The sequence below is a fragment of the Nannobrachium achirus genome (assembly GCF_963921795.1).
Source record: "Nannobrachium achirus genome assembly, chromosome: 8".
Lineage (NCBI taxonomy): Eukaryota > Metazoa > Chordata > Actinopteri > Myctophiformes > Myctophidae > Nannobrachium > Nannobrachium achirus.
The window spans coordinates 26,603,369-26,615,868 of record NC_137817.1 but is presented as its reverse complement, the minus strand read 5'-3'; the positions used below and the strand labels follow the sequence as shown (position 1 = coordinate 26,615,868).

Below are 12,500 nucleotides of genomic sequence, written 5' to 3'. Positions count from 1 at the left end.
GCATTTTATGTGAGCTGCATTTATGTGAGCTCCGGGGGTCCTTGGAGGTTGTAGTTTGGCAGGCAAGGAGTTTGTGTGGAAATTTTGGCATGGATCGGGGCAAACGGTGGCGGAGATATAAGTAGGGGGGAAAGTGTGACGAGTGACGTGACGAAGGAAGGACAGACAGACAGACAGACAGACAGACAGACTGACGGCTGGTGGAGGTTTGGATAGTATGAGAGTGTAAAAGTAACTGCGAACTACGGTCGCAATAAATTCTTCACACAAAATCGATGTTAGCACAGTGGTGGGGGGAATTATAGAGATATATGGTTGCTATATTGCACTTTTCTATGGAGAAAGAGTTGAGGTCCTCACCGATACCAATGACTTTCTCAATCTTAATACAGGAGGCGTCAATCTCTTGGCAAACTCGCGGACGGCTTGGTTGGGGTCCTCGTAGGTAAAGGGGTCTACGTATATTCTTACTCCTGAAAGAAAGAAAGAAAGAAAGAAAGAAAGAAAGAAAGAAAGAGATACAAGGAAAGAAATAGGGGGAGAGAGGGGGAAAAATTGAAGGTTTAATTCATTCCGGTGAGTCCGCTCCATCTGTTCTTTATTTCCAGCACGCTGCAGGCTACACTGCCTTCCTCTCCTCTCTACTCCCCTCCTCTCTGACTCACTCCTCTCTTCTCCTCCCCTCCTGTTCCCTCCTCTCCTCTCCCTCTCCCCTCCTGTCCTCTCCTTTAATCCAGCCTTTCGTCTCTCTTTTGTACCCCCCCCCCCCCCTCCCTCTATCTCTCTCTCTCTCTCTCTCTGAAGTCAGTATCAGTGTCTCTGGCAAAGAAAGAGCCTCATTAGCTTTGAATATTTTGTTGCGTACAAACAGCAAAACACTGATGACTTGATAACGAGCTGTTTGGATAGAACATTAACTTCAGCACAGTTTGTTTTGCTTTTAATGCCAGGAGACAGCTTCATTTGTGGTTTATGCGTGCTGACATGAAAGCACCTGAGGATGCTGCTAATGTTTTCAGTGTAATGAATCACAGCATTGCAGGGATACTTTACCTTGGTGCAAGTGCTTCTCCTCGTCTGAGTCTTGCTTGGCTTTGCTGTATTTACTCCTTCTAGGGAGAAAGGCAACAAGGCGGTCAGTTGGAGTCACCCAAAGTGTTTTGGTGACAGGCTTTGTTAATGCAGGGCACATCTTTTTTGTTTCTCAAATCTGATCTTTAGGACTGACCGTCCACACTGTTATTTTGAAAGTTATTTGTGTATTCAGACAACGCTGACATATCCATATTGGTTGCGGTGATAACAATGTAGAGACATAGGGTGTGAATAATGCTTGAGAAATACTCTATTTGTCAGCTTGTAAATGTTATTATCGACAAGCGACACAGTCGTACGAAGATGTATAACTGAAGCTTCAGTGTCTGAGTGTCCAGACTGAGACAAATCTTTAGAAATCCATTTGAAACCACCTACTGCAGGAAAGTAGTCCAAACCTTATTTGCTAAAGTGAGTTGAGGTATTTTTATCTTTTTGCTGTTGAGACATAAAACCAAACTGGATAGGCCAAAACATTTTGATATGGGTTGCCATAGATTCAACTGTATAGTTCACAAAGACTGTGAATATTCAATACAGGGGAAATAACAGTAACACTGCTTCGGCTTAGAGATTCTATTACATCTACAACAGTGTCTAACCTTTCAATGTCAAGAAATAATTTCTACTTACAAATGACATCACAACCATAGTTAACACAATTTGCAACACCTTTGTGTACCCTACAATTCATGTTAAAATGGCTACTGTGGTCTATTATCAAATGTTTAAAAAACATTATACGTGAGGAAGGACTTTGTCTTCTACAATAAATAAATGAATGAATAAATGGGTAGTGTTAAATAATTCTTTTGAGACACTAACAGTCGTAACGTTTTTCAGAATAACATTAACATGATGTTGCTATGTAAAAACAGTCTGTGTTGACCGGGCTTGACCCCAGTGGTGTGTGTGTGTGTGTGTGTGTGTGTATTGATGTGTGGGGTCCAGTGGTGTAATGTAAATGACCAGATGTGCTGGACATTGTGTGTGTGTGTGGCGTGCTAATGACTTGTAATCAGCGGTGTGACGAGTGCTCCTCCTTTCAATCAAGAGGAGAGGCCACATCATCAGCAACACAATGACAGCCACGCATAAAGACAACTAGCAGGCTGATGGTGGTTAGTTGTCTTTATGCGCTGGAGGCTGGAGGAGAGGCAATGTCAGAGAGGAACACAGAGGGGGAGGACACACACACACACACACACACACACACACACACACAACACACACACACACACACACACACACACACACACACACACACACACACACACACACACCACACACACACACACACAGGAACGCATTCAATCAACAGCTGCCCTTCCCCCATGCAAACATTCACGCAGACATGCATAAAGTACACACATTTAAAATACACAACAATGTCTCTTGTGCGACACCTGTGCATACGGATGCATGCATACAGACACACACACCCACACCCACACCCACACACACACACACACACACACACACACAAAGAGCGTGGTTGAAACCGCATGAGAGAGCCCATCTGTGTGTGTGCGCGCGCGCGCGTGTGTGTCTGCTCACTGGTTAACAGCCTATGATTGGGTCACCACAAAATCCACCTGCGGCCTCTTCAGTGCTTTTCTCTGTCTCTCGTTTGCCTCTCTCTCTTTCCCATTCCCTCCATGCCCGTCCAATTCCCCGCTGTCTCGTTACCTTCCTATCCTCTCTCCTCCTCCCCCCCCCCCCCCTCTCTCTCTCTCGTGTCTCTCATTCCATTCATGATGCAGGTCATGCAAGGCACGAGGGAGAAAAAATAACTAAGGTCTGAGATTACGGCCCACAGGCAGCGAGGGATAGAGGGAAGAGGAGATGAAGGGATTGAGAGCAGAATAGGGAGAGAGAGTGTGGGGGGAGGGGGGGTGGGGGGCTCGCTGATTGCATCTCTTCAGCTGTCATGCCGTCAATCACGTCTCCGGTGTGGCGAGTTATCACTCACCACTGCCAGAGTGCATGCGAGTGTGTCCGTGTGTTGTCTTGGTAATCCTCTGTGTGGTTGTGTGTGTGTGTGTGTGTGTGTGTGTGTGTGTGTGTGTGTATTGTGCGTGTGTGCATGCGTGCATGCGTGCATCGATCAACACTGTGTCAGCCGCTTTTCCAGCAACACATTCCATCACGGAGGATGGAGAGAGAACTAAATGCAGAGAGGGAGACAGACAGACAGACAGACAGACGTAAGGCTCACCTGCGGCTGATGACAAAAGCACTGATGAGGATGATGAGAAGAACCACGCTGCCGACCACAGACACCAGCAACACCGTGGAGTTGGTGCCATCACCGATGATGGAGCTGGCACTGGAGGGGAGACAAAGGTGGGGAGGGAGGGAGAGAGAGAGACGTGGTTAACAGAGAAGAGCATGGCTCGGGGGTCCTCCAAATCTTTGAGTAATAGAAACGTTTTTCCTTTTTTGTATATGTATTAACCACTTGAACCCTAGCGTCCATATTCTGAAAAAAAAAATCTACAAAGATCTACAAGATCTACAAGCTCACAACGCCTCGCGCTGCGAGGCATTGTGAGCTTGTAGATCTGCTATTTTCGGCAAAAGGGTTTGGTGTAGAGGGGGAAAGTAAGTACAGAGTGAAAGGTCAAGTTTTTAAGTATTGACGGTTCACGTGGTTAAATATCTGAAAACATGACATGAATCCAAAATACATTGATGATTGTGCTGTCAAACAATGAAACAAATAGAATCTATGAGAAGGTGGTGGTGGGGGGGATCCCTGCTTCATTCTAGAGAATAGAGACAACAGCCTGGAGGAGGAAGAAAGAAAGAAGAACAAAAAATAAAATGGAAATGGGATAGCGGGAGAAATATTCAGCGGTAACCAGAGGAAACAGCAGGTGGGAAGGAGGGGAGGGAGCGAGGAGAAAACCTCAGGAGAGGAGTCAGACAGAGACAAACTGCAGAGTCAATATCATCCTCACTAGATCAGCACCATGCACATGAAAGAGCTGGCGTACATTCTCTGTTTGCCCAAGTCATTGAACTCCCCCTCCTCCTTCCTTCCTCTCTCTCTCCATCAACCCCCTCCCCTCTCTGTCTCTCTCTCTGTCTCCCTGTGTGGGCCTCCCACTATGTTTACCCTTGCTTGCCTGCCCCTGTGTTTTAACGAGCGCTCCCGTAAAAGTCTTCTGTTTCCTCGTGCTCCATTGAGAGACAATGGTGCCACCATTAGAGACTGTGTGCTTGACCGTGTCATCATCATCGCGCGCCGCTATCTGCCATATCCATCACAAAAGGGAACACCTGGGTCCACGGGTCGGCGGTGCAACGCTACACTTCTATGTCACGCGTCACAATGACAAGTTCAGATCAAGTGACGTATCGCCTGTCCAAGCGGGCCAGGGTTGTTTATATGCCGAGTTAATATGCAGCAGTCGTGACTACAAATAAAAGTTGCCGGTAATCTCTTTGCGCTTCATTGTAACAAAAAAAAAAGAGGCTGTCCGGCTTGCTATTCAGGTGTTTGAGTGCGATATCATTTATCTTTTTATAGATGTCAGCCTGTTTTGATTAATGAGCGGCCAATGAAAGAGACAAACCCATAAAGGATGCTTTCATCGCGGCATTTTTACTGAAACCGGGGGTGATACGGTTGGCAGCGAGCCTGCCGGCATGCTGCAGTGCGGTGATGTCATCAGTGCGAGTCGAGCGGAGTCAGCAAGCGTGCGGCACTCACCGGAGTTGGTCATGAACTCAAACGGGGCGCTGAATTCCCCGTAGCCGGCCGCCGTGCGAGCGCGCACATGGAACACGTAGGAGGTGAGCGGGGTCAGGCCTTTGATGTCGGCATTCCTGGACGCCCGTCTTGATGATCCTGTAGCTCCGCTCGTTCTGGTCCTGGAAACAATCACAGAGTGACATTAGTGCTTTTCTTACCTGATTCTGAAAGATTTAATGGGAAACATTTTCCATTTTCATGAATAATGTTATAATTGTACAAACATGTATTAAAATAAACAAACTGGGGGAAAAGAGAACCATCTAAATAAGTAAACAGCAGATCTACAAGCTCACAGTGCATTGCTGCTTGCTGCTTTTTTGCTATTCTTGTGCAATAATATAGGCCTCAAGTAATCAAACCTTTCTTTTTGTCCATGTCTATGGTTGTACACTTAATTTCCTATGAGCCGCCCTCACCTTCTCGTAATATTTGACCTCGTACTCCAGGATGACGCCGTTGGCCCTGTCAGGCTGCTGCCAGGCCAGGAGAGATGGTGTGTCCTGGTGATGTCCTTCGCCTGGATGGAATTCACCGGGGAGGGAGCTGGTCAGGGGAGAAAACAAGAAGGCAACACGTTAGTTAGGCCTGCTGTCTCGGACTCCTCCATGTTGTTTTCCAACCTCGGAGACACAGAGTCTGTTTTTGTTTCTCCTCTAAATCCCCTTCTGCCTGCTCCTGCTGAGAAAGTCAAACAGAGGGCCAGGCCACAAGGCAATCAATTCCATTTGTCTTTGAGCTTGGCCCCCAGTCAAAAGCTTAAGCTTTATATAGCTATATGGCTATCCTGCTAAATTGCCATATAGAGTCCACGGCAGGGCTCTATTTCAGAGGCAACGGTTGGCCTCCATAAAACTGATCCCGTCGCCGTGGGCCGACGCTAACTCCTCCACCACATTTCCTACCAGCGTCTCGGGTTCATTTTCGGTGGATTCTCAGGTCGCCGTGGGAAACCATGCATTGCTATGCTTTTTTTTTGTTTACAAGGGAGCTAATCAATTGGCATTCATTAAAGCTCCAGCGAACGATCTTATCCTGGACCGCTCTACTGTTGTAATGAGGCCATATTTCAGGCAGCCATGCTATGTGCGCCCAGCCAGGCCCCTTTAACATGTGATTGGGTAAAATACAGATAATGGCCTGTGCTTTGCACCGTCCTCCCCGGAGTGTTCCACCGACACACAAATCAAACCTCTATCTTCGGGGAGTGTGACAACGTAGAAATTGGGTCATACGCTATGCGCGCGGCGGGACAAAGAGCAACCCACAGACACTTCTAAAGCACGCTGTGATAAACATAAACGTGTTCCAATCACGTTTGGGCCAGGCAGGCGTTCATGGGGTTTGATAGATGGAGCTGGGAGAGCAAAAGTGCAAACGGGAAAGTGGAAGTACATGCTAGCACACACACACGCTCGCGCGCACACACGTTTTTAAGGCGTCATAAGACAAGGAGACAAAGGCAGGGCAACCTCCTTCCTGTTTTCTCAACTCAACGATCTGGAATCAACAGCTCATAAAGCTGAAACAGCCTCCCCTCACACACTCTCTCTCTCTCTCTCTCACACACATACACACACACACACACACACACACACACACACACACACACACACACACACACACACACACACACACACACAACTACTAGTGTTACCCTCGACTACAAGGCAGCAACTTTCACACAACCCCTTACTCTCAGAAGGCAAGAACAAAGCGAGCCGCTGACCATATGTTTACACCAAAACGCCATGGAGTGATTCTTTGCAATGTGTGTACGCTTCACGACTTCACAGGGATCAAAGAGTATCTGTGTGGACCCCCGGATCTGTCCATACTGTAACCTAACTCATTCCATACATCGTCCTCTTAAAACATTTACCGTGCCGGATGATTAATGAGGCTCACCCGTCCAGCGGTTTATGATTGGATTATCTCTGACATTATGTGCACTCTGCTCCCTTTGACCAGGGGGCTCCAGGGAGGCTAGCCCTGGTGCTAACGCTAACAAAACCAAGGCTTTTAGTCAGGGATTGAGTTCAAACGGGCCTGCAATCCAAGCACCAGCAATGGATTAAGTTTCGGCCGGGGGTGATGGTGGTGGGGGGAAAGCCATGGCTTTTGGAAGTGTTTGTGTGTGTGTGTGTGTGTGTGTGTGTGTGTGTGTGTGTGTGTGTGTGTGTGTGTGTGTGTGTGGTGTGGGGGGGGGGGGGGGGGGGGGGGGGGGGGGGGGCCATGGTGACGATATGACATTTTTCATATCACGATTATTGTGACAAAAGAAATCGTGATTTACAATATTATCATGACAATCAAAATCCATTATCCTGGGGTGGAACATTTGCCAAAAAATAGCCGATCTACAAGCTCACAACGCGTCGCAAACGCGACGCGTTGTGAGCTTGTAGATCGGCTATTTTTTGGCAAAGACATTTGATAGAGAATGAAAAAAAGACTGTTATCAAGTACGTACTGTATATTACGTACCTTTTACCAATTATAGAGGCTTAAGTGGTACCGGATATGCAGCTCGGCAAATAAAAGGTGAATTGATCCCAGTGCATGACGGAGGACGATATCACGATAATTAAAATCTCCACAAACAATAATATCAGATATCGTCCCATCCTAGATGGGTGTGTATGTTGGAGGGGATGATGATGGTATAGCAGACATCTCTCAGAGCGCAGCGGTAAATAGATTTTCTCCAAGGTTGTGTCATCCTGCCAGCCTAATGTGTCGTGTCTCCGTTAAACAATTAGGCGGCGGCCATTTGTATCCCCTCAGATCAATCTTGCTCCAGAGCTTGGTCTGTCTGGCAGGCAGGAGGAGCCAATTTCAAAGGTCCCCGTGGGGCCGACTGAGGACGCTGCCGCTCGGAAAGAAGAGCCCCGGTGGGGTCGCGGGGCCTCGCTCTCCTTGTGTAATCCACACATCCATCTTTCCTCCAAAGATGACAGATATGGCGATTTAATCGTGTTCTGCTCCTCGTGTTGGGTCCCCCCCCCATCCCTCCCCTGGGCTAAGACGCAGATAAAGATGAGTGATCTTCTGAGTGGTCCCTCCTGAGGTTCCCGCCCCACGCCCAGCTACGCCAAGGTTAAAACAGAGGAACGTCGGCTAAACGATCCATCAAGGACAAGGTTTTTCCTTTAATGACCACTAAAAGATATACTATGGCGCAGACGGATACACAAGAAAAGTAATAAGACAGAAGAACCTAAATGGCTCTGGTCACGAATGCACGTTTGCGGTCCACTCCAACCACACGCACACGCACACGCGCACACACACACACACACATACGGTGAGGAAAACTGGCGCAATCCGACGTCTGACATGTCTATCCATCCTAGTTTGTCCACAGGGCGTGATTTGGGGAAGAAGTGTGGCAGACTAGCTGGCACCCCAGTAGATGAATTTTAAATAATATGGGGAAGATTAGTAATGTCTCAACGCCTTCCCAGAGCGTGTGCTAAAACGCTGCTGGAATAACAAGAAGCAATGAAGGACCAACGAATATTCAGATCTCATTTTGGAATAATGTGTTCCAAAAAAACTCTTTCACACCCAGCAAACAATCACGCACACGCACGCACGCGCATGCACACATTTTCGCTTGTATCTCTAGATTTAATCTTGGTTTTTTTTGTGAATTAATTCCGTTTTATAATTCGTTGTTTGACAGTTTCACACAAAAGTAGCAAAAATCCACAAGCTGTTGCATCAGTGTGAGCTTGCTCTTTGCACCCCTTTTTGGAATTCTGAAAATGTTTGGAAAGTTTCACCTACAGTATAATGACATGCCCAAAATGGGAACACCATGTTGAAAGTAGTGTTTTATAGACATTTAACCAATATAAAGTATTAAAAAATAGTGTGTGACTTAAAAAATAATGACATTTTTTCCATTTCCTGACAAGTAAGTAAGGGATTTGGACATCCACACGACTTTGACGATAATGCTCCAATACACAACCCCGCGGCAGCACACATAACACACAAGAACAGAGAGCGAAACACAAAGAACCTCATTAGGCAGACAGATGGAAATACCGGCTGAAAAAAACATAACACCTATACTCGCATTATCTCCCACAGACAGCAGCAGCTCCACCCGTGCATACATTTAAAACCGGCTGGTGTAAATAGACCGGTCACGAACACACACACAGAGGGCCCGGCTTCAGTTTGAAGTCACCCTCCCTCGGAGGGGGGGGAATAGTGTGGAGCTTGTGGGCGAAGATTCATGCGGACGTTTGTGAAATATTTTGTCTCTGCATGAAAGGGAAGGGAGGGGGGTGAGTCTGGAGCTCCGTTTGACGGAGTTGAGTTTGTCGTTGTGAACATGTTCATTGTGAGGTATTCGGGCCTGCGAGGAGGCAGCTGCGGTCGGGGCCTGTACGGGTTGTGAGACTATGCGGTCGATTATGGTCTGACATTAAAGAGACAAGGGGCCAGAGGAACACATGTGGTTGCCAGATTGGAGCCCCTCCGGTTGCCAGATCGGAGTCACTTGATTTGCTGCCACTGAGGAAGAAATGGCTGAGGTGGGAGTAGTTTTTCAGGGTGTCGAGAAAATGGTTCCTCCATACCAGAACCCCCCCCCCCACCCAAATAATGTGTGCTTCCCCTCTAGCAAGCCTCCAGTACGGCACGTCTATCCAATTCCACATAGAGATGGAAACTCACACACATATGCACTGACGGACGTGCCCACACACACACCCACACCCACACCCACACACACACACACACACACACACACACACACACACACACACACACACACACGCACCCGCACACACACACACACATTCATGCACTAATTCACTCCTTGTCAAAAACGGACGCCAAGTATTTTCTATAGAGACATAAACACCCTGCTTTTTCTCTCACACTCTCTCTCTCACACACACACAAACGCACACCAAGTCCCACCAAGTGCTTGATCCCATAAAAGGGGGAGAAAACATGCATTTACTGCCTGGGGTCAGTTCAAAGCCTGGCCATCCCCTCCTTTCCTCCAGCCAGCCTGGGTGAAAGGGTTACACCCTGCCTGATTTACGACAAGGGAATTGTTCCTGGTGCAATATGGAATCTGACCTCCATATATACACGTGTGCACACACACACACACACACACGGCCAGATGAATGTGTATATCTCAAAATGCTAGCACATTCCGTACAGTGCACATACATTCACACGCGCTCACACACACTGAGTGCGCGCACGCACACACACTGCACGCACAGTAACGCGCGCGCGCACGCGCGCACACAAACGTATAGGTTCCGAACGGAACCATGTTTATTTAATACCGGAGGACAAGGTCCCCCATTGGGATAACAGCGCCATCTGGCGCTGCAACAGAGTAAAACTCATAAGCTCCCGTACGAGAAATATCATTTGTCGGGAGGGCTGTCAATCACAAACGAGGGCACCGCCCCCGAGTGTATATAAGCCCTGCGGGCTATCATAACTTCCTCTAAAGCCGCACCTCTGCGCCCGCAACTAGCGAACCGAGGGGCTTTATTCGGGGGACCTTGTCCTCCGGTATTAAATAAACATGGTTCCGTTCGGAACCTATACGTTTATTGTCATACCTCCAGACAAGGTCCCCCATTGGGACTCATATACTCCCCGAGAAGCCATGAACCGACAAGACTGTCGTTCACACCGACCACACCCGGAAGGAGGTCCCGTCAACCGACGTGACCCCTTTCAGGACTGATCCGACCCAGGCCCACAGGGCCTGGGCGTGTTTAGACAGAAAAGAGACCCTGACAGACCGAGGCCTGCCATATGCACTAAGGGCAGACACAGGTCCGCCTTATAATACTACAGTAATATAAGGGAAAGACTCAGGGTCCCCCCCCAGGTATCCTAGAGACAGTAGCAAGCTGTCCCAGGAAGGGGAGAAAGCCGCCCCACTACATAGTAGGCGGGGCAGCAGCACCTAGAACCGTATGCGCCATAGCAGAAGGCGCAACGTCCAGGTGACAGTAGGTCGCAAAGGTGGACGGCGAAGACCAATTCGCCGCCGCACAAATCTCCTCAATGGAGACACCTTTGGACAAAACCCTATAGGTAGACACACCCCTAGTACTGTGGGCCTTAAGTGCCTCCGGCACTTCAGACCCAGCCCGGGTGTAAGCCAACCTAACAGCATCCACAATCCATCTCGACAGAATGGGTTTGGACACCGCTTTTCGCTGACGGGCATTCATGACCACGAAAAGCTGAGAAGTAGACCTGCTGTCCACCGTCTTGTCACAGTAGGCCTTCAGGGCCCTAACTGGACAAAGACAATGAAGACGCCTATCCTCCTCCGATGCAAACGGAGGAGGATGGAAAGCCGTCAAAACAACAGGTTCCTTCGGGACCACTCGGTTCTTAGGAATAAAACTCAATTGAGGTTTAAGAAGAACCTTGGAGTCATTATTGAGAAACCTCATACAATCAGGGCTCACAGAGAGCGCATGAAGGTCGCTCACACGCTTAGCCGTAGACAAGGCAAGCAAAAGAGCTGTCTTGAAACTTAAATGTTTCAAAGAGGTCCTCCCAATCGGTTCAAAGGGTGCCTTGCAAAGGCCCTCAAGAACCACTTGTAGATCCCAAGCAGGGAACAAAAATCTAGTCACAGGTCTTAAACGGTCGACACCGTGTATGAACTTGACCACCTCAGGGAATTTAGAAAGGCCCATGCCTGACACCCCCAGGTGACAGGCATCAAAAGCCGCTAAATAACCCCTAAGCGTAGAGAACGCCAGACCAAGGTCCAGGCGGTCCCGCAAGAAAACTAACGCCTTCTGGGCTGGAGCCAAGTGAGCCACCACAGGTGGCTCCTGTAGCTCACACCAGTCCAAGAAAACATTCCACCTTCCATCATATACCACCCTAGTGGAGGGGGCTTTAGCACTCTGAAAAGTAGCTACAACCTCCATTGAGAAGCCTGCGGCTAGCAGGTTCTCCCTCTCACAGGCCAAAACCACAGGTCTAGGGCCTGGGGGTCGGGATGGAAGATATCGTCCCCCGCCTGGCGCAGCAGGTCCCTATGCAAGGGGAGCTGCCAGGGGGACCGGTAGAGCAGTGGGGTGATCAGAGACCTCCACACTCCCCTGGACGGTGCCACGAGAAGAACCTCCAGGTTGGAACTCCTGATCCTCTCCAGTGTGGGAAGGATCAGTTCCAGCGGTTGGAACGCATAGAGACGGCCTTCCGGCCACTCGTGTGCGAACGCATCCACCCCCAGAGGCGAAGGTCCCCTCACTGAGAAGTAGAGGGGGCACTTCGCGTTCTCCTGGGAAGCAAAGAGATCGAACCGAGGTTGACCGAACCTGGAGAAGATCTGTCTCACCACCGCATGGTGGAGAGACCAATCCTCGTAGCGAGGCTCCCCCCTGGACAACAGATCGGCGCCGCCGTTCTGAAGGCCTGGAACATGGGAGGCTCTAAAGGACCTCAGGCGCGGTACGCACCAGAGAGTCATCTCGCGTGCCAGCTGATCCAGCGTGCGCGAGGAGAGGCCGCCTTGCTTGTTGAGAAAGTACAAGGCTGCCATGTCGTCCGTCCTGACCAGGACATGACAACCCCGGAGAAACGGTTCGAAATACTTGAGCGCCAAGTAGATCGCCATTAA

General features: G+C 48.9%; 1 protein-coding gene across 1 annotated transcript in view; it reads right to left on the bottom strand.

Annotated features, from left to right (window-relative positions):
* epha4l (eph receptor A4, like) overlaps nucleotides 1-12,500 on the bottom strand; it is a 74,180-nt gene that overhangs the window by 21,977 nt on the left and 39,703 nt on the right. Inside the window, 8 exon segments of the mRNA XM_080732313.1 lie at nucleotides 361-408; nucleotides 411-473; nucleotides 1,054-1,112; nucleotides 3,314-3,424; nucleotides 4,810-4,937; nucleotides 4,939-4,974; nucleotides 5,275-5,345; nucleotides 5,348-5,401. Of these exon segments, the coding sequence (XP_080588439.1) occupies nucleotides 361-408; nucleotides 411-473; nucleotides 1,054-1,112; nucleotides 3,314-3,424; nucleotides 4,810-4,937; nucleotides 4,939-4,974; nucleotides 5,275-5,345; nucleotides 5,348-5,401 (570 nt within the window).